Below are 22,066 nucleotides of genomic sequence, written 5' to 3' on the forward strand. Positions count from 1 at the left end.
TTCAGGATCAACAATGTGAGTTTTCCATACGTCAGGTGGTGTCTCGGGCTCATGCAATGAACTGAACTTCATTTAAATATATTTGTTTAATTATAGTATAAGCTAATAATAGTGTAATAATACACATCCAACTAATCGAGAAAAGCGGTATATTGACATTGAACACCAGAACATAAAAATCACGAGAGATTTCCCCCAATTCGTCCTCAACCCAACCGATGGAAACTCACTGAATTTTCATTTAATCTGTTGCGACAATTTCGAAATTGGCTCGAAATTTCAAAGTTTGGAAATTTGCGATAGTGGAATCTTAGGATTTTCCACTTTAGAAAATGATCGCGGCCCGCACGAATCACTGTCAAAAGTAATAATAAAAAATTTAAAAAAAACAATAAAAGTAACAGCTCTAGTGTGGAGGCTGAAAAACGTCATGCTTGGTAAACGCAGGCCGGCGGATTGATCCCGACCCCGTGGGCGTGTCTGCCGTTTGAATGAACAGTTAAGTAAAATGTTTGGGGCCAACGAGGCGACTCTCATCTGCCGCATGCAAAGTAAATGCCCTTCACTCTAACCTCCAGCAGGAAGTTTAGGAGGAGGAAAGTCATTCTTTCATGCTGCGCGATTTAGATCAAAATCCGATGTACCTGTGCTGTGTATACTGTTACTGTACACAAAGCCATATTGTTTTCGGCTAAACAATTTGGGGGTTCCCAAACAGAGGTGCGCGGCCCCCTGTAAAGCGATTGCAATCACTTTAATTTAACATTTTTTAAACATTTATTCACTGAATAAAAAACGCACACTCACTTTGGACACCGCAGCAAGTACAGGAAGTAGGCCGTTTATCACAAGTAAATAAAAAGTTCACAACTGAATCTGCCAAGGAGGCCTCGCCATTAAAAAGTTTGGGAAACCCTGGTAGCTCCCTTTCCATTGGAACCAACATCTGCCCAGAATTTTACGCTTTCCCCCTGTTTTTCCTCTCCACAGGTCGGTGACTCTATTTCTCCTTTTTTTTTAAACCCCCTATGTCAAATCTCTTCTCGGCCGTCTTCATCCTCACCCCGCTGAGAAGTCCATTCACGGACAGCACCTGAACGTACCGCTGTGGGGGAGGGTCTACGCAGAGGAGGAACCTTGACTTGGACGGGGAATCGATGAAGGCAGAACCAAAAAAAGCCTTTTTGGGATTAACATTTCGGAAAAGTCGACCCTGAAGGAGCCCTGAAAGAATGACCTGAAAGATGCTCCAGGAGAGGAGGGGTCCGTGTGCCCGTACGGGTGTGGACAATAAACACTCCCTTGTCTAGACTTGTAGGCACACACGCGCGCACGCACACGCACACCCACCCACGCACACACGCACACACGCATACACACACACGCACACACACGCACACGCACACACACACGCACAAATTCTTACCGGTCTCCCCTTTGGTCTTCTGTGACAGGTGTGGACAATAACCACTCAATAGTCAAGACTTGTAGACACACACACACACACACACACACACACACACACACACACACACACACACACACACACACACACAAACGCACACACACACACACGTGCGCGCACACACACACACACACACACACACACACACACACACACACACACACACACACACACACACACACGCACAAGCACACACACTCATGCATTCTTACCGGTCTCCCCTCAGGTCCTCGGTGACCTTTTGCTCCCTTGGCTCCTGGATTCCCTGGAAGATCGTTCTGGAGGAAAAGAACAAAGACGGGAGTTAGCGATAGCGGGAAAGACCCCCAATCTTATCAGCATCTCTCTCATTTTACAAATGACAGAATTCCGGGATGCGATGATGAGGAGGACATCGAAAGAAAACAGAAAAACATAAGAAGCAGAAGAGTCCGCAGCTGGACATCAAGCGGTTTGAACGTCTACGAATGTGAGGCGTTTCCCATTGTGTGTGGAGAGGAGATGCTCAGGAATCTGCAGCATCTCCCCTGTTCCTACAGGTCCTGGTGCCTTAAACTCAACCATGCATGGCAAGGATTCAAGACCTCGTTCCTCATGGAGCGTTGAATCCTCCGATGGGTTTTAAGAGCGGCGTTGAAAAGAATTCCATTAAAGGTTTTTGGTCGTGGTCACGGTCAACACAGTACAATTCAACATCTTTTACCGTTGATAAAAATGTATTTTCTCGTCGAGCGAGAGGAGGGAGAACATTGCAGACGTGAGCATCAATTGTGTCAAAGTTCAAACCATTTCAACTTTGGCCGTCGATTCCAATTTCCGGGCAACCCTCGAGCGCCGCGGCGGGCCAGGGGCGGCGGCGCTGCCAGGTCGGGGCGTGCCACCGGGCGCGGAGCGAGCGACCCGGCAGCAACGCGGTGCCACCCCCAGTGTTTTAAGCGCCGACCACTATTAAAGAACGGCACGGTGGATCCAAGGTCAGCTGGCACCGCGAAAACCACAATTGATTGTTTCCTAAAATGCTCAATTAAAAAAATTCAAAATAAACATTTTATTATTGTTTGTTGTAAATTGTATTATTATAAAAATGGTATTTTTTGACAAAGTATTTTTGTCAAAAAATATCCTTCCTCAAATCTTAACCGGCTCCAGATCTGTCCCAGAATGTGACGGCGTCTGCCACCAGCCCTCCAGCTGCAGGCGGAACCAGACCGAGAGCCTGAAGCGGCAGCTGCACCGCGACCCACAGATAATCGCCGCAGATTGGGGCCAAGATACAAGCACCGTGGGGAATCGCAGAAAATAGCTTTATAAATCTATTTGGCAAAATCATCTCCACTTAAGGGATCTGTGTTCCCACAGATACCATTAGACGTAAAAAAAGAAAAAAAAGAAAAAAAAGAAAATCCTGCGGATTGCGTGTGAAGAGGGCTGATAGCTGGCAGGGAGAGTTTGTGAGCGAAAGAAATTACAAAATGCAGGGAGGTAGAATGCTCGGAGCGTTATTCTCACTATAAACACGCTTCGATAACAATGACTCATTCATTCAGATTCCTATAAACCAGGGCTGTCAAAGTCGATGGGTTGACCTACGTAATTAATTTAACGAGGACAACTTGCTAATTTAAAGGAAAAGTTGACATTAATCAAATGGACAGGGCACGAGTTTCTCCCGACTCTACCTCCACCAGCACCGAACGCTTCAAACTTGGGATTCATTTAACTTCTGCTGTCTTCAAGCGGGACACACTGGAAGCGACACAGGCCGAGGCTACTAATTTAATCAGAATGGAATTTTCTGCTGTAAAACAGCTGGAGATAATAATAAATCTAATAATAACGCATAAAGAAGGAACTCAAAGTCTCAGGCAACCGGCCTTTTTTTGAATACGTCACAATCAGGTGATAGAAAGTTGCTCCGGCCACCAAACCCCCACCGGCAGAGGTACTTGCCTCCAACTTGTTCAACTTGCCGAATGTACGGGTATTTATCGACCATCTCGGCCCGGGGAGGAGTTTCCCCCACGGACTCCACATAGGAAACGCGCCTCCCTAAAATTGTTATGAAGACGAAGCCCTTCGCCACGCTCGACGTTTTAAATGGTCGGGACCTAAGGCCCCCGGACCCGGAGCTCGTGCCGTGAGGTCATCCCAGGGCGAGAGCAACGTAGGCCTCCGCACCTTCCATTTGAGTATTTTTCGAGCTTATAGAGCTTAAGCGTAATCACCCGGTGTCATGACATTTCACTGCATATATGTACGACCGTATGTGTATGTATGTGACAAATACTTAGCACCACCTTGCAGTATTTATTGTTACACGAATGTTGTTGTTACACTAATCTCTGTCGCAATGTAGCTTGAATGTTATTCTCCCTTGTAAGTCGCTTTGGATAAAAGCGTCTGCTAAATGACTAAATGAAATGTAAATGTAAATGTAAATAATCTCTTGAACTTGAACTTGGACTTGAACTTCCAGCCAAGGATCACTCTTTTCACATCTTCTAACGTTACGGCCAATGTCGCAAAATCTCGGAATATCAATGTCACAATCATTTCAAAGAGGGAATCTAGAGGTTGATCTGCGCCGCGACGTGAAGGAGTCAACGCCCTGGAGCTGCAGAGCAGGCTGGATCGAGCTCGGCGAGGATCCATGAGTGAACAATGGTTCTTTTCTATTTTACTAGAATTTGGGGAGTATTGGGTTGCTTGCGGTTCAGAATAAATTCTGCTCTGGTTTAGCACAGTGACAACGCATTAATATCTGTAACAGCGTATTTTTTACGAAATTTACCGTGGCCCAACCGTGTATTTGCAACGCCCCGGGCAAGTTCATTAAGCCTTTAACTGGCCCGGCGTGCCAGGAGACTCCCGGCCCGGGTTAACCGAATTTTCCATTTTATTCCGGGCTTTGGATTTGAAACGGAAAAAGAATCACTGCAACAGTACGGGGCAGTGTTGTGTTGCGATGATGAAACTCTAAATAACAGATTACTTCGGGGCCAGCGGCCTTAACGGCGGGGCCAGTGAATTAAGGGAGCTACTGGGCCGGAGAGCCAGTGGAAAATTGATCTCGAAGTCAGCCCCGGAAATGTGACGTCAATTGTGATTCATCACAGAAATCTCCTTCGGCCTAAAAATATCACCGCCCACCCCCCAAAAAAATGGTTTTGATTAGTGATCACGTAAATGCGGCGACATCAGAGAGAAAAACAAAAGACAAAGGGGGCAGAGCAAAAATATCACAAATAAAAGGAATGGGCCGCCCCGCGGTTTTGATCCCGTCTTTGGAGAGCAGATGGACGACGGCGCTGCTCCACCGTCTGCAGCCTCAACAGGTTAACGTCATCAGAGGCCGACGGAGGAACAGATAATCCATAGATGCCGGCGTAGGCAGGTAATGGCAACCACCTGTTCACGCTCACAGCCTCAGCCGCAGAGACGTACGTAAATGACCACACGCGCGCACAAAAACGTGCACGCACGCTCGCACACACACGCACACACACGCACACACACACACACAGCCACAGAAGGATTCAATTACAGCGCAATCCTAACTTCAAACCATCTCTGATGTATAAAACATAGCCTGTGTCATCTGGACAGACATGTACCTACACACACACACACACACACACACACACACACACACACACACACACACACACACACACACCTTGTGGTGTCATATGTGATGAAACGGGACCAGATGTGACTGTTTGCCGTACCCTGGTCAAGCTGTACATATTATCATTCCGCAACGTTAAAAAAAAAAGGTGAGGGAGTCAAAAAGGTCTTTGCAGGTCTGCGACTGTCTCTCCCCCCTCCACCGTCCCCTCTGGCCACGGGGCTGCAGGTACCGGCCTGCACGCTGGAGCGAAAACAAACAAACTCACATACTTTTTGCAGATGTTGCCATGAAGGCTTTTGTGTTTTTTTGTTTTTTGTTGTCCATAAACTTAAGAACCAATCCAATTGTCGCCCTAACTGACCAGCACGGAGTTGGATCCCGCAGTTTGTGGTCATTAGCACATACAGTAAGTAATGCCTACTTCGTTTCTAGTCCATAATAAACACTTAACAGCTGAGAAATAAATAAACTTTTGTTAAATAGTTGAAAGGGATGTGGTTCTTGGTATCTGTTTTCTGTATTAGGGGATATTCCCCAATGCAGTTTACTCTCTACCCGCCCGGTATTAAATATACACACATGTATCCAGACAAAGGCGTCCTTTACCCAAATCTACGACAGCTGCACTCAGGCTAATTGAATACCGTAAATCCACTCTTTATACTGTATGTTACTGGACTTCAACCACACCAAAGACAATGCCAAAAGATGTTCTAGGGCCAGGGGAGGCGGGAAGCTCCGGCCCTCCAGTGAACATCACAGCCCGCTGGCTGTTTCCTAGATCTGATATAGCTGTTTTTACCATAAGGTAGTGGGCTGTATTTCATCACGCATCAATATGCACCACAAAATAATGAAACTCTGCATTGAAAAAAGACAAAACAAAAAAAAACAAAAAAAACAAAACAAAACACCCAATGTTAAAACATTTTCTTTCAAGTTTTCTTTAATAGTTCATAGCAGTCGATCCTATACGCAATTATCACTCTGGCCTCAAACTCCCCCTTTCCAGTGGCGGTTAAAGGGGGGATGTTTTGGGTGGTTAAAAAAAAAGGAGGAAGAATGAGACGCTCTTTGGACGGATGGAATGTAATGGATTCACTCCCTCCGCTGAGAAACACGAAAGATGGCATCTTTTTATCTGTTTGTATTCACACTGTTATACGCGCCGGGGGCTGCCCCGCAGGGCAGGAACAACCGCCGCTTTTGTTAAAATGTTGTTGATCCCTTGAGAGTGAAAACTGTTTTCAATTGTTTTGGTTAAGGAAACCTTAAAAAAAAAGAGGCATTTGGTTATTTGTTTTAGGATTTCTGTCTTGATTCCCTAGTTTGGGGTTTTTCCTTTCCTTATCTTTCCTTTTCCTTTTGGATGCATCCAATGTAGCTCAAGTGAGCTCAAGCGCCGCTTTCAAAGATGGGAGCCAGGACTGATATGTTCTGTCATTATTATCACTACTCTGTCACTTTTAACGCTCAAAATATCCTCAAAGTATCGCGTGAGGAGCGGACAAGCCTTCGATTTTCCTTGTCCGCTCCTCACGCGATATTCTAACGTTAAAACCATAAAGTCTTGCTTAAATTCTACAAAAATACTGTAAAACTAGAGGGCTGCCGCTCATGCCTTCCGGTGGGGTCATTTTCTACACGTTCTGTAAACGCTGATCTGAGCCTCTCGGGGTCAGAGGTCGCGGTGAAACTGTACAGGCACGACAGGAAAAGTACAGACACGTGTGAAAATGTTTCGGTCGTCAGCGGCAGAGCTCGTGAACGTAGGAATTTGAATGTGCGCACACCGGCGGCGATGAAGGGGTTAAACGACGCAAAGGGATAAACAGGGTAATGTATGGACTTTATGAGCATGTGTGTGGCACCCGTCTTTTACACACACATACACACACACACACACACACACACACACACACACACACACACACACACACACACGCACACGCACACACACACACACAGATATGAATCCACAAAAAAATTAAATGCTCGTAAACTCAGACACACACACACATGGTCAGAAGAAGAAATACAGCGCTTCATATTCTCTCCTCATTTCCTGGTATCCTTGACAACGACAACTACACAGCTGCATCAGCTCAAGGCTCTCTTCCCCATAAACACGCACGCACACACACACACACACACACACACACACACACACATACATCCACATCCACACACACACACACACATCCACACATCCACACACACACACTGCATTCATTTCAGCTTAACAAAGCATTTCCAGCTGCAAGACAGAGAGCAGAAAAATTGAGAAGCAGAGGGAGAGAGAGAGAGAGAGAGAGAGAGGGAGAGGGAGAGATGCACGGGCCAACTGAAAGATAGCAGAGTTAAATAGCAAATCACTATAAAAAGAAAAGAGTAAACGTAACAGGAGCACCGAATTAATAAACGACTGCAAAGCAACGATAGAAATTGGCGAAAAATAAGCACCAAAGGTCCTTGCTGCGCGAGCGGGCTGAAATGTGACTCACATCCTGTCAGCGCTCGGCTGCCAGGGGGGGATCGAAGGCAGATAAAGTGGAGGGATTAGAGGGAGGAAAAAGAGACTCGAGAGGGACTCACGTCAGCGCCTGGCTCTCCGGGCTCCCCGTCGTCTCCTTTGGGTCCCGGCGTCCCCTTGCCACCCTGGGGGTCAGAGGTCAGAGGGCAGAGGTCGTGGGTCGTGCAAATTCACATCGATGTACGCGGCTCCCTATGTCATTACTGGAGGTGGACCGCACTTTATTGCCCCCCCCCGGGTGGGGAAACTGAGCGGTGGCAAGGGGCCAGGCGTCAACGTTGTGAATAACAGAGGAGTAAAATAAGTAAATAAGTAAAATAAAACAAAACAGTTATGTCTGTATCTCCCGTGAACAGAACCTGAACCAGATGTAACCCGATCTCCACGCGTGACGTAAATAGTGTGGTAGCCGGGCGCGACGCGTTATATTACATGCATTACGTCAGCCGCCCTCGTTTTTTTTCCCGCCGAGGTAGAGGAACTAAATGAGGTTGAACTAAATGAAGTAAATGAAGTAAATGAAGTAAATGAAGCTGAGCAGTCCCCCAACGGGAACGTGAGCAAATCCCTAAAAAGAGTTTCTCGGTTGCTCCCCCGCCGCACAAGGAACCAATGTTTGACAGCTGACTGATGCATAATTGAGGGCACATGGTACGCTGGATTTCGTTGGGTAAAACACAACTAGGTGGGTGGTTCATGGGGGAGCAGTGATGCGTTAAACAGGGAGTTTAGCAGTATTTAATAATGGCGGTCGGCGTGCTCGAGTGGGCTCGCGCGGTTTGCGTCTGGCACAATCGGATGTCGTTCGGCGCCGCCGACTCCGCCCCCAAAAGTACCGTACCGCACTCGCTTGCGGGGACTTTTAACAAAAAAATTTAAGAACTATCCGAGTGGAGACAATTTCAGGGCTTAGTTCCTCCTGTGGGGGAAAAAATTAAATAAATAAAAAAAGCTGAAGTTCCAGAGCGACCGGGAACTGCGGCAGAACGGGGGCCTTAGGGAATACCTCACACGCAGCGTAAGACAAAAATGGTTTGTGGTCATGTTTAATGCAGCACGGAAGGTTTATATATGCACTTGACTTATAGAAAAGGCACAAACAACCGAGGGCATGAACCTACCGGCTCTCCGGTGTCTCCGCGTGGGCCGGGATAACCCTGGGGAGGAAATCAGGATTAGAACGTTCACGTAAAAACAAACCAGGAGTTCGGTCACAGAGAGGGGAAGAGGGATACGTTCATTCAAAAAGTGAACTGTGTTTACTTCAGACGGGAAACCAGACACGGGAGTAATCACCACATCTGCACTTTTGTGTGTTCATGAACTCACTCGGCGTCATGTTTCGTAATCCCAGCTCTGTTGCAAACCGGGGTTTGTGTCGAGCCAAGAACGTCTACTGTAAATCCCCCCAAAAATATCAAAGAATGCATCTGTTGGTGATTTGGTTTTTTTTCGTGAATTTCAACGGGACTGACCCAGATCTCCCGCGTTCGTGATGACACCGGGCGCATGACGAAGGAAATCCTGAACCGTTCTCCCCCGGAAGTACGTCCTTCGAAACGCTCGCTACCTTTTACGCCCCCATCTTTAAAGTTGACGTACCTGGAATCCATGGCAGCCGGCTGTTCCGTTTCCTTGGATACCGTCCTCTCCCTGAAACAAAGGCGGGGGAATAACTCAGGCTTCCCTCCTAAACACAGGAAACACACACTTGACAGATATGACGGCATGGCCTTTATCGCTCGCACTCTCTCTCTCTCTCTCTCTCTCTCTCTCTCTCACCCTCTCCCCCATCTGGCCCCTGTCTCCTGGAGCTCCTTTGATTCCTCTTGGCCCTTTGGGTCCCTGAGTGAGTAAAACAACCATACGATTAGAAACACATGAAACATTACACAATGTGTTTGATAAGGGGCAGGATGACATCCCAACGCAGCCTGCGAGTGGGTATGGTGCGTGCGTGTGTGTGTGTGTGTGTGTGTGTGTGTGTGTGTGTGTGTGTGTGTGTGTGTGTGTGTGTGTGTGTGTGTGTGTGTGTGTGTGTGTGTGTGTATGTGTGTGTGTGTGTGTGTGTGTGTGTGTGTATAGAAAGCAAGTAACTGGTTTTATTTAAACTAAATTGAAGAAAGAAAGGAAACCATAATTTATAAAAGGCTCTTCAATATGGGTCTCTGTACTGACAACGAAATATTAATATGACATAATACGTGTAATACCTCATGAAATAATGTCAATAATACACACAGTCCATCATAGTTGTGTCTTTTTTATAGGTGCAGTCTGAAAATCATAAGAGTGAGTTTGATTGAGAGTTAGTCAGTGTAAAAGCCTGTAAGACTAAGTACTCCACTAACTAAGAGAAGATATTCTAGAAAATAAAAGATATTCTAGAAAAAAGATATTCTAGGAAGCAAAAGATATTCTAGAAAATAGAAGATAAAATATATTCTAGAAAAAAGATGTTCTCAAAAATATTCTAGAAAGTAAAAAGATATTCTAGAAAATAAAAGACATTCTAGAAAAAAGTATATTCTAGGAAGTAAAAGATATTCTAGAAAATAAAAGATATTCTAGAAAATAAAAGCCATTCTAGAGTCTGGTTGGAACGAGGCAGAGGATCAGGTTCCTGATCACAAGTTCAACCATGTAATCCGTGATGTAGAGTAGACTCCATTTTGAAAGTCATCTTTCCAAGCTCTGCACGGCACACTACTGTGTGTGTGTACTGTGTGAGTATTTGTGTGCGTTATTCCTCTGTATGCGTGTGTTTGTGCGTGTGTGTGTGTGTTTTTGTGCATGCCTTATGCCTGTTTGTGTGTGTGTGGATATGCTTCATTCCTACGTGTGCATGTGTTCGACTACATATTTTGGTGCACTGTGTGTGTGCGTGTGTATTTGCACGCATTGTGTATGTGTGTATGTGTGTATTTGTCTGCGTGTGCGTGCGTGTGTGAACTCACCTCAGGTCCAGGTGGTCCTTCATCCCCTCTGTATCCAGGAGAGCCGGCCCTGCCAGCCTCGCCCTGCAGAACAACACCGTCGTTAAAACTTCTAACAAGACGCCGTAAAACAAACACCTCTCCCGCCGACCGTCGTGCACAGTTCACGCTTGTCGAAGGAAAAAAAAAAAAACGGTCAAAGGCAAACGAGGCTTTTCACCCGGCACATGCTCCCATATTGCAAATACGCACGCTGTGCAGTCATTTCCTGAGAAACGGCGACAGCGGCGCCGCCCGCCTGCACCCAACGCTACACCGCGCCGGCTTTCCAGCTCTTACCAACAGATTTTTTTATCCTGTACTTCCGTGCAGCATTTAATGGTTCCAAAATTTAGGAAAAAAATTGCGGTTAGTGATAACCACTGCACCTATTATACACTTGTGAAAATACAATGCAATGCGCCGGTAGAGCTCCACCACACTCTGGCTGCATACAGTAGTCATACTGTTGTGGAGTACAGGTCGTGTGAGGCGTGAGTGGTTTGTTCCATGTTTTCGGTTAACTTATTCATCTCCGTGCAGTTTATTCCCTTCATACAGAGGGAGACTCTCCGGCACAAAGGAGCCATTGAGAGGCCTGACATCACGGAGGTTACCACAACTAACGCATGTAACGTATTATTATTATTATTACTACGGTCTCCAGCCTTATTAAAAAAAACCCACAGTGAGGCTTTGGCCCCGGACACGGGAGGCAGGGGAGAGAAGGACTGAGTCAGAGGGGGAAAGAGTGAGTGCTGCTGTACCCTGGGGGGAAGAAAAAGAACGAGCGAGAGAGAGAGAGAGAGAGAGAGAGAGAGAGAGAGAGGGGCAAAGACACGGGAAGAAACGTAAAGAGAATTTAAGATGGAAGGGAAAGAGAGAGAGAGCAAGGGAGAGGGGAAAAGAGAGGGGCAGTGAGTCAGCGCTAGAGAGACAAAGTGAGAAACCGAAAAAACAGAGATTGAGAAAAAGAAAGAGGGGGAAAAATAGAGAGACTTAGCACAGAGAGGGAGAGAGAGAGAGAGGGAGAGGGAGAGAGAGAGAGAGAGAGAGAGAGAGAGGGAGAGAGAGAGAGAGATAGGGGACTGAGCCAGATTTCCACCTGGATTGTCCTTTCCCTTTCCGTTTTCTTCCCACTCGGGACCGGTGCAAAAATAATGAATAAAATGCACTTGTACACGTTTACACCTACACATGGTCGTGCACTTACACGTGCAGGTCTACGTGCAAAAAAAATGGCGCTCCGTCCCTGACTGAACTGGAAAACAATGGACGCTGCCAGCAAAAACATTTTAAAAGTTTGGAGCTTGGACAACAGTCAGTCGGCACCCGAACAGTAGTGCTGGGAGTAGTGTGTGTGTGTGTGTGTGTGTGTGTGTGTAGTGTGTGTGTGTGTGTGTGTATGTGCGTGCGTGCGTGCGTGCGTGGGTGCATGCGTGTGCATGTGTCTTACTGGGTCTCCGTTGGGGCCAGATGAGCCCTCCCTCCCCTGCTCGCCACGAGGTCCTGGCTCCCCCTAGCAAGCAGCAAATGGGACGATTGACAAATGAGGAGAACCGTGCAGATGTACTTCAACCCCCTTAGCGACCGAGAGACCATGTTCACGCGCGGCTAATGCACGCGGCGACGTCTCTCAAACAGAGCTCGGTCGGCGGAGACGGAGCGTTGGCCCGCGCCGCGCCAACTTTTCCTGCGCTCGCTCGCACTCAGACCGCCTCCCGTGCACCAGGGCGAGTTCAGTGGAAGCAGAACATTTTCCGTCACCTTCGGGGTCGGGAAGGGACGGAGGCGGCCGCGTCCTTATCAGGCGATTTATATTTACTTAACTCCTGCTCCTCCTCTTCCTCCTCCTCCTTATCGGAACTTACTGCCTCTCCTCTCGGGCCTCTGTTTCCACGGGAACCTTGCTCTCCCTTCTCTCCGCCCTGGCCCTGAAGCGGAATGGAGACGTTTAGGACAAACTTTGGACACATCTACACACGTACGGGCGCCCACGCACGCACACACACGCACTCGCACGCACACACGAGCGCACCCGCGCACACACACACACATGCGCACGCACACACACACGCGCGCACACGCGGCCACACACGCGCGTGCGCACACACACACACACACGCGCGCACACGCGGCCACACACGCGCGTGCCCACACACACACACACACACAAGCACACACACACTCACACGCACACACACAGACACACACATACACACACACTGACACACACAGAGCGATAGAGCGACAACGTCAATCTGAATTTACTCTGTCGCCGCGAGGTCCATCAGGTCCCGTTGCGCCCTGAAAGAAACACAGACGGACAAACACATGTCAGCATGATAGGCGATGAATTTGATATTTCTGGTGTTAACCGGTGTGTTTATCATGGCACGGCTGGACCACTTACATCATCGCCGCGCTCTCCTTTGTCCCCGTTGGCTCCCCGAGGGCCTTGATCACCCTGTCAGCACACAGCAGTTCAGAAAATATATATCTATACAGATATACAGATATACACATATATATATATATATATATATATATATATATATATATATATATATATATATATATATATATATATATATATATATATACATATATATATATATATATATATATATATACACACATATTCCTGCTTTCTTCATCTGTTTCTTATGAGTGTTATTTCAAGATGACATAACACATGTTGATCCAAGAGGGGCCTTCAGGAAATGTTGCGTATGGACTCACCTTGGGTCCTGCAGGGCCGAAGTTTCCAGGCCTTCCCGGTTCGCCGTCCCTTCCGCCATCGCCCTGAAACCAACATGGAAGTTCTCAATACGGAGAAGGATAAAAAAAACAAACCAAAAAAACGGAACAGTCTGGAAAGCCTCAGGTGGCACATGCAAGGTTTTTTTTTCGAGTCGTACTTTTGCTCCTTTCTGTCCGTAAGGACCGGGGTCTCCCTTAGGACCAGAGTCTCCCTGTTGGCCCTGGAAGATGCAGAACAGAGACAGTCTCACAACATGATTATAAGCAGCTGAAGCCACAAATTTAAAACCCAGGCTGGTGTGAGTGTGTGTGTGTGTGTGTGTGTGTGTGTGTGTGTGTGTGTGTGTGTGTGTGTGTGTGTGTGTGTGTGCGCTTGTGTCGCGTGTGTGTATTTACAGTATGCCTATATGGCCTCGGTTAAACAGTCTGTCAGATGAGAATGTAAACGAAGTGCTGATTAAAGAGCCAAGTGGTTTAGTCCGGCCCCCGTAGCCCGGGCGCTAGATCCAGGGCAAGATGTTGGTCAGGGACACGTCAGGAGTGACTTTCCAAACATGCTCCTCCGGCTAATGGCTTATCTATAAACAATGCGTGGTTGAGCCGCAGAACCAGGGGGAAGTGAACCACCGATATTAATACAAAATACAGTTTGTGTGAACTGAGAAGCAAAGAAAGGAACAAATTGTGCGTGTGTGTGTGTGTGTGTGTGTGTATGGAAGGGTGTTTGCACTCCTCCATTTGCACTACTCCAAAAACGGGGTTCCATCCGATTGCGAGTCCTACTGTAGGCAACGTGCGGTGTCAGGGCGGGGCTGGGGAGGGGTTTGGGGGTGGAGGAGAGCGGGGACTCACGTCTGGTCCAGGAGAGCCTTTACAGCCGGGGAGGCCAGAGAAACCGGCTTCACCCTGTTGCGGTGGAAAGAAGAAGAAGAACAAGGAGGAGGAGGAGACAGGAGATCAGCTTCATCACATTCAAAAAGACAAAATGGAGTCACACGACCGACGGACAGGATCCGCAACTCACCTTGCGTCCGTCGATTCCATCCGTTCCCCGGAGGCCTTTGTCTCCCTGCGGACGAGAGGTGAGAGAGAGGCAGAGCGAACAGAGAGGGGGGGGGGCGAGAGACAAAGGCAGAGAGATGGGACGTGAGACGAGAATCGCCATTTCACTGAGCGAGGTGGCGACCCCGAGCAGCGGCCTCAGCCGAGCAGCGGCCTCGATCAGACGACGGAGCCTCTCACCTTGTAGCCTTTGTGTCCTCTTTCACCCTGTAGTGGAAAAGAAGAGGCATCGGTCAGCCGTGTCCCCATGGGAGGCGTCACGAAGATCATTTTGGGTCACGTGTAATTCGATTTTCATATAAAATATGAATATGAAACTAAATACGACAGGAAGATGTTTGGTATTTGTGTGCGGCGTCAGTACCTTGTCGCCCCTGCCGCCACGGTCTCCCTGAAAACAGAACGAAAGAATTGACATGATTTCCCGTCATTTTCATTTTACACCAATTTCATTGCCATCGTAACAGCTACGGTATGAACATGCAACCTCCACCGCCGCCCACAGCTTCGCATCACGACTGTGGGCAGCAGCTTCACGTGGCCCCCAACTCACAGGCGCCCCCCCCTCCCCTTTTTTTTTTACCGCTGATTTTTTAAAGATATTTAGAAAATATTACAATTCAGGGTTCTTTGTGGGTGTCACGATCCTTCATTTTCAGCTCACTGTACCTTCATTCCAGGGTAACCGATGGGACCGGGATCACCAACACTGCCCTGAAACGCAACAACAACAACAACACAGAATATTTAAGATACGCGTCCAAAATGGCACTTGAACGATATTTAGTAATTTTCTGTTTTTGTTATGACGCCATGATCTTACTGTGATTTAAGGTGGTGCACCATATCTTTTACTTCAATAAAGTGACTTAAAGTGAGTGAGCTTAAAGAATATGCAAGAATTTGCAGATTCTTGCACACATCGGAAGTGTTTCTGGACCTACCGTATTACCGATATCTCCCCTCTCTCCTGGCATGCCCGGTCTGCCCGCCTCTCCCTGTGACCAGAAAAGATGGTAAAATGTTGACGTATGGTTAAAAAAACACCAACGGTGAAACAGCGTACGCCTGTACATTTGTGAGCGTTGTATTCTGATCTCTTACAGCATTCAAAAGTGAAAAAAGAGTAAAACTGTTTTCTGATCTGAAAATAAATGGCGCTCATGTTCTGATACTCCACCTTGGAGCCAAGTTCTCCGTCCGGTCCCTTGGGTCCACCTGGTGCCTGCAGATGAAATACATTTGATGATTTCTTTGCTGGGAACCCGCTGGAACACTTTGAATTGTTATACAAATTCAACGTGCGATACTTACATTGCAGTCGAAAGAACAGCACTGAAAAAAGGAGCATTAGGAAAATGTTAATACTGGAGATGGGTTATAGTTAAATTACCATTTTAAAAATGAGAGCTTATAAAATAAAATAAAATAAAATAAAATAAAATAAAATAAAATAAAATAAAATAAAATAAAATTAAATTAAATAAAATAAAATAAAATTAAATTAAAAATAAAAACAATAAAATGTAATAAAATTATAAACAATAAAATAAAATAAAATAAAATAAAATAAAATAAATGAAATGCAATGCAATTGAATTGCATTCAATTAATTGTAATTAAATCTAACCAAAACATAAATGTATTGATTGTAATACCTATACATAACATTATATGGGCAATATATGTTGTGTTACATTGTCAAGAACAATTATAAGAACTGTGCATTTTTTATTGTTGAAGAGAAAGTCTGAGTGAATCTGAGTGCATTGAAGTCCTTCAGGATGCACTCTCCACAACCCGCTGTCAAACTATACAAGAACCTTGAAGATTTCATCTTGATACCTGTGATACCAATGATTCTAACATTTTTCTTAATAAATATTGATGAATACATATTCAGGGTTGGAATTGAATTTGCCTCCGGACGTTGCTTAAATGACGTACCACATCCTTGGTTTGATTTGTCTGAAAGGGAAAAGAGAACAAACATTAGTTTAGTCTACGTTTAGTTTAGTATTTATTATGTGGAAATAGATATGTGTGAATAAAAGAAGAGGATTAGGAGGGAAAGGAAGTCACAAGAAGTGGAGAGGAGAGGAGGGGAGAGCAGAGTTGGGAGGATACATACAATCATATCGATGATGGTGCGGATGGTTCCCATCTTTGTGGATCTGGAGTCATCGGCAGCGGTGAAGTTCTGTCTGTAGTTCTGATCAGTGGCAATGACTGACAGCCTTGTATCCTGACAAATATTAATGTTAATACAATTACATTAATATAGACAGACAGACAGACAGACAGACAGACAGACAGACAGACAGAGACAGACAGACAGATGCATATAGTGTATGTATGATAAAGTCTGTGAACAAGAGCGAGAATGTGGAGAGAGTTGAGTTATTGGTCTAAATGAATGTGCAGTTGTGTGTTTATCTGTGTGTGTTAGTAGATCTGGACAGACAGATCTATCTTCCCTTTTATGCAGATGCATAGAAAGCTTGTTTGGTTGACTCATGACTCGGGGCGTAAGTCATCCCCATTTTAGGAATTTTGTTTAAATAAATGAAGCCAAGGTGGAAGAAATCGGCCAACGAGGCTGATTTACACACTTCAGACTACTTGAGACCTAGTCATGAGAATGCATGACTGTGTCTGTGACAAAACATGTCTGCGGTTATGAGGGGGTGTGTGTGTGTGTGTGTCTGTGTGTGTATGTGTCTGTGTGTGTGTGTGTGTATGTGTGTGTAAGTGAGTACATGAGAGAGAATGAGAGAGAAAGAGTATAAATTTTTTCTTGTGTGTAGATATCAATGTAAGTGTATCAGTGTGAGTGTGTGTGTGTGTGCGCGTGTGTGCACGTTTGTGCATGCGTGTGTGTGTGTGTGTCCTTGATACCTCCTGGTCGGGTGAGATGGCAACAGCGAAAACTTTAACCCCGTGGTTTCTGGCTTCATTGGCAGCCTCTTGCACGCCCCCACAGGGCTCCTTGTAGCCGGTGATGGGATGTCCGTCAGTCACCACCACGATGTACTTGTTCTCATGGTAGTAGGAGCCCCTGCATGCACACATACACACGCACGCATGCACACACGCACGCACGCACACACACACACAGATACACACACACACACACGCACACACACACACACACACACACACACACACACACACACGTTTTAAGGCCATCTTAATGTGTAGTGTAATGTGGTGTGTGAATTCATCAAAATATATGAAATTTAATTATGTTTGTTTTCCTATTATGAATATGGGAAGAGACCATTCATTATTTCAGACGGTACTTTTAATTTGAAAGGCCTGCAGAAGTTGTATAATTAGAGGAATTCGACATTTCATCCTCTTGGGTGTTACATGCAAGACATTACTTTATAACTGTTTATTTGGCAAATACATCATTGTTGTCATTGTTTTTGTTTGATCATCTCAAACCTGGACTCTGGAATCCTCAGAAAACCAGGTACCCTTCATGATTCTATCACTGATAGTGTGTATGGTGTTTTCTTTAGTGTCTCCATGTGTCGTAATTACCCAACAAGCAGCTCGGCAAGGCCCCGCTTAATGGCACAGTCCGTGTGTGTACCCTTGCCGATGTAGTTGATGGTGTCGATGTCGTTCTTCAGCTCCTGTCGTTGCGTGCCGATGTCGCTCAGCTCACGCACGAGGATGATGTCGTCACTGTAGTGCAACGCTCCGGAGTTCCACGTCAGGTAGCGGTCGCACGCGTGGCGCCTGGGGGAAAAAGCGTTTGTCAACAGCACAGCGGCGTGAGAATGGATTGAGCGGCATACGCTGCCGTACAAAGCCGCGCGGTGAAGGGGGCGTCGGAGAGCAACGCCTACGACGGTTCATTCTCACATGTCGTGGAGTTCGTCGACGAAGCGCTTGGTGAAGTCTTTTATCTGGTCGATGTAAAAGTTGGGAGGCTTTTGTCTCAAGGCGACACTCTCCGATGTATCCAATACGAAAAACAGATCAACAGGGCACTCTGCAAAAAAAAAAAAAAGAATTCAGTTAAATAAGAAATATATAAATGAACACATATTATGATTATTTATTATTAACAATAATAATAATAACGTGGAAAAATAAATTCCTTTTGGATTCATCAACCGATTATTCCACCTGCTCATCACCATATGGTCAAACCAAAAACACTGCCTCAGACTCATTCAGTATCTATGGAAGTACTTTAAATCATCCCTTGACCCAAATTAAAAAACTTAAGTCACTTAAAAGGACTAAGGAATCAGTACTGTTATCATTTAATGATTTGTCTATCTACAATCCCACCCAACCATCCATCCTTCCATCCAATCACCCATTCATCCATCCATCAAACCATCCATCCATCCATCAAACCATCCATCCATCCATTCATCCATCCAATCGCCCATCCATCCTTCAATTCATCCATCCATCCATCTAGCCTCGATCAATCCATCCATCCATCCATCCTCCATCAATCCATCCTCCATCCATCCATTCAGAAGAAGAATAAGAAGAAGAATAATAATAAGAAGAAGAATCTTTAATTCTCACATGACACGCCTCTACAACACATGCATACACACACACACACACACACACACGCACACACACACCCCCCTCCAGGGGGCGGCATTCAGCGACGCGCCCGGGGACCGGTTCCATATGTGCATCGCTGGGCAGACGATGATGTGCATGTTTTTGGTGGAGGTCCTTACTGACGTTACATGGAGGAAACCCCATGTGAGCACGGGGAGAACATGCAAACTCCACACAGAAAGTCCATCCATCCATCCAGCCATTCTTCCATCAAATCACCCACCCATCCATCCAATCATCCATCCATCCATCCATTCTTCCATTCATCCATCCAATCACTCATCCATCCTTCCATTCATACAGTCAGCAATCCATCCATCATCTATCCATCCAGCCATTCTTCCATTTATCCATCATTCCAAACACCCATCCTTCCGTCAGTTAATCTATCCATCCAGCCATTCTTCCATTCACCCATCCAATCACCCATCCATCCATCCTACCATTCGTCCCTTCATGCGCCATCCATCCATCAATCGATCGTTCCAGCCATTAAAAAATGCATCCATCCATTTACCCATCCATCCATCCGACCATCCACCCAATCACCCATCGATCGATCCATCCATCCATCCTTCCATCCATCCTTCCATCCATCCTTCCATCCTTCCATCCATCAGCCATCCTTCCGTTCATCCATTCATTCACCAGTCACCCATCCATCCTCCCAGTCATCCACTCACCCACCCATCCATCCATCCATCTATCCATCCAATCACACATCCATCTAATCACACATTCATCCATCCATCAATCCAATCGCACATCCGTCATGATCATCACTACTGGGTGCAGGTGAAACCAGAGGCCTGGGCGGGCCACCCCATCACATATGAGCCACATATGTCATGGCCGTGCTCCTCACATCATGTAAAACGGGTCAGACATGACCGGGAGTCAGGGCATCCGTACGTGAGCAGCGTCACTCTCGGTGCAGCTGCAGGATCGCAGCACCACCCGCAGGCCTGCGCTGCCATCCGTTTAACCCTTTCTTGTCCGCGCGCCCCTCTGCAGACGAGATATGTTCGACCAAAGTACAAATAAAACCGAACGGATTTTTAAGTCTGCATTTTTTTTTTTTTTAATTCTTATTCTATGACAGCCAAGCGGCGGAGAAAAAACAACAACAAAAAACACACAGGGCAGATGAAACAAGACCGGGCTGTTCTTTGCGCGTCCTGCAGCGTTATAGAATGGAGCGCACATCTGGATGGAACCGCCGCTCGCGGTACGCAAACGCACAAGGCAAACTCTGCGGCGACTCCGTTTTCACACCGATCGCATTCACGGAAATAACTTTTTGGGGTTTGTTGTTTCTTTTTTTTTTTGTTTTGTTTTGTGTGTTGTCGTCTCCACTTACCCGAAAACTTGGGTCTCTTGACCTGCGCTCGAGCCCCGGCCAGGACGCACAGCAGCGCGAGGAGAACTCCGCGAGCCTCCATGGCGGAACAACGACAACGACGACGACAGCGACACGAAAACAAACAAAAAACAACAACAACAACAACAACAACAAGTCACCAAAGCTCTCCAAACCCAAACCCGGCGCCGCTAAAGGGATTTGGCGAACTTTGGCCGATCCAGTTCGCCGCAGTTGAGCTGTGGACGCGCGCAGCGGAGGCGGCTCGGGGAGGGGAGGGGGCGTGCACGCGCCTGGGGTGAGGGACGAGCGGGGAGCGCGCGCGGAGCAAAGGTGGTGGTGGGGGGGGGGGGGTTATGCGAGAGGAACACCCCCCCCACCCCCCCCCCCCCCCAATAAAAACCCTCTCTAAGTCGTGTCTACTTCCTTAGAAGGGTCCATCGGGGTTGGGCTACATCCACGTGATACGATCCCGAGTCAGATTTTAAAATGAACAAATAAATAGAGGTTGGTGAACCCGCAAGTATCCAAACCAAGAAAGAAAAAGATGCGTCCGTCATCAGCTCGTCACATCATACATGTTTCTATTACGTTTACTTGTTCCTATCGATTCTCATTGCTCCCCCCTCTCTCCCCATCCCTCTCGAACGTGCACTTAACATGTTTTTATAGGGGCCCGCACGCACGCACGCACACACACAGGGGCCTGTGCACACGCACGCAATTGCACTTTGTTGCCCGACACGCAGAAACACGACGTTTCAATAGATGCGCACGAAAGAAAAGTTCGTTTTTTTTTGTTTTTTGTTGTTTTTTGTTTTTGCATAATCACTTGCAGATGCCTGGCGGAGACAGTCTCTGTTTGCGCTCTGTCTCCCCGCTCATCCCCACCGTGGAGTGGGAGGGGCAGGGGAAGGGGAAGGGGTTGGTGTTTGGACACATCTGGTGCACTTCAGGGTCCAGGCGTGAACAGCTGAACATAAAAGCAAACGAAAAATGCACAGAGAAAAAAGAAGGGGGAGAGAGAGAGAGAGAGCGAGAGAGAGAGAGAGAGAGAGAGAGGTGGATGTGGATGGCGCTGACCGGTGGAGTTCAGCCTCCAGCTCAGCCGAGGTCCGGTTCCAGCGTCCGGAAGGAGACACAGTGCCATCTAGTGGCCGATGGAGGGTGTTGTGCAATTAGAGTCTGGATTCAAGAGGTTATTAAGTAGGTACGTATACAGGCAACTATATGCAGCAAGTATTAAAGTAATGAAGTATATTTAATGGGAAAGTATCTGTCACTCCCAGCGCCCTGGCATACGGGAGCGGAGCCTATAATATAGAGCCTATAATACAGGACACACACAATCTGATTGGTTGAGTGGATTGGTTGCTAAAGAATAAAATAATAAAAACTAAAGTACCTCCACTTCGTCAGAAATGTGATGAGAGTAGAAAGTATCGATTTGAAATACAGTGGAGTAAAAGTCAAGTCTTTGAAACTGAACGTACTTAAGCAGGGTAACAAAGTATTTGTACTTTCCACCGCTGTGGCGGTGAGGGAGAAGCCTTCATTTGGCAGGTGTTGGTCTGTTAAAAGGGGCGGATGTTGCACGGTTGCCATGGCAGCCTGTGTGTTTGGGCGGCGAGGATGGAGGGGAGGCCTGCGGGCCCCGGGAATCACATTTTCC

At 46.6% G+C, this 22,066-nt stretch overlaps 1 protein-coding gene across 1 annotated transcript in view; it reads right to left on the reverse strand.

Moving 5' to 3' along the window:
- col6a1 (collagen, type VI, alpha 1) overlaps window positions 1–20,661 on the reverse strand; it is a 27,693-nt gene extending 7,032 nt beyond the window's left edge. The window contains exons 1-26 of the mRNA XM_080011117.1: window positions 20,395–20,661; window positions 18,306–18,435; window positions 17,979–18,179; window positions 17,328–17,487; window positions 16,561–16,674; window positions 16,377–16,397; window positions 15,744–15,764; window positions 15,610–15,654; window positions 15,374–15,427; window positions 15,099–15,143; window positions 14,794–14,820; window positions 14,610–14,636; window positions 14,392–14,436; window positions 14,220–14,273; window positions 13,526–13,588; window positions 13,347–13,409; window positions 13,018–13,071; window positions 12,876–12,911; window positions 12,476–12,538; window positions 12,061–12,123; window positions 10,587–10,649; window positions 9,412–9,474; window positions 9,232–9,282; window positions 8,751–8,786; window positions 7,692–7,754; window positions 1,678–1,743 (exon numbers count right to left, since the gene is read on the reverse strand). Of these exons, the coding sequence (XP_079867243.1) occupies window positions 1,678–1,743; window positions 7,692–7,754; window positions 8,751–8,786; window positions 9,232–9,282; window positions 9,412–9,474; window positions 10,587–10,649; window positions 12,061–12,123; window positions 12,476–12,538; window positions 12,876–12,911; window positions 13,018–13,071; window positions 13,347–13,409; window positions 13,526–13,588; window positions 14,220–14,273; window positions 14,392–14,436; window positions 14,610–14,636; window positions 14,794–14,820; window positions 15,099–15,143; window positions 15,374–15,427; window positions 15,610–15,654; window positions 15,744–15,764; window positions 16,377–16,397; window positions 16,561–16,674; window positions 17,328–17,487; window positions 17,979–18,179; window positions 18,306–18,435; window positions 20,395–20,476 (1,710 nt within the window). The 5' untranslated portion in view covers window positions 20,477–20,661. The remainder of the gene's footprint in view (window positions 1–1,677; window positions 1,744–7,691; window positions 7,755–8,750; window positions 8,787–9,231; window positions 9,283–9,411; window positions 9,475–10,586; window positions 10,650–12,060; window positions 12,124–12,475; window positions 12,539–12,875; window positions 12,912–13,017; window positions 13,072–13,346; window positions 13,410–13,525; window positions 13,589–14,219; window positions 14,274–14,391; window positions 14,437–14,609; window positions 14,637–14,793; window positions 14,821–15,098; window positions 15,144–15,373; window positions 15,428–15,609; window positions 15,655–15,743; window positions 15,765–16,376; window positions 16,398–16,560; window positions 16,675–17,327; window positions 17,488–17,978; window positions 18,180–18,305; window positions 18,436–20,394) is intronic.
- Between the last annotated feature and the right edge of the window lie 1,405 nt (window positions 20,662–22,066).

Source organism: Zeus faber (assembly GCF_960531495.2).
Source record: "Zeus faber genome assembly, chromosome: 12".
NCBI classification, from domain to species: Eukaryota; Metazoa; Chordata; class Actinopteri; order Zeiformes; family Zeidae; genus Zeus; species Zeus faber.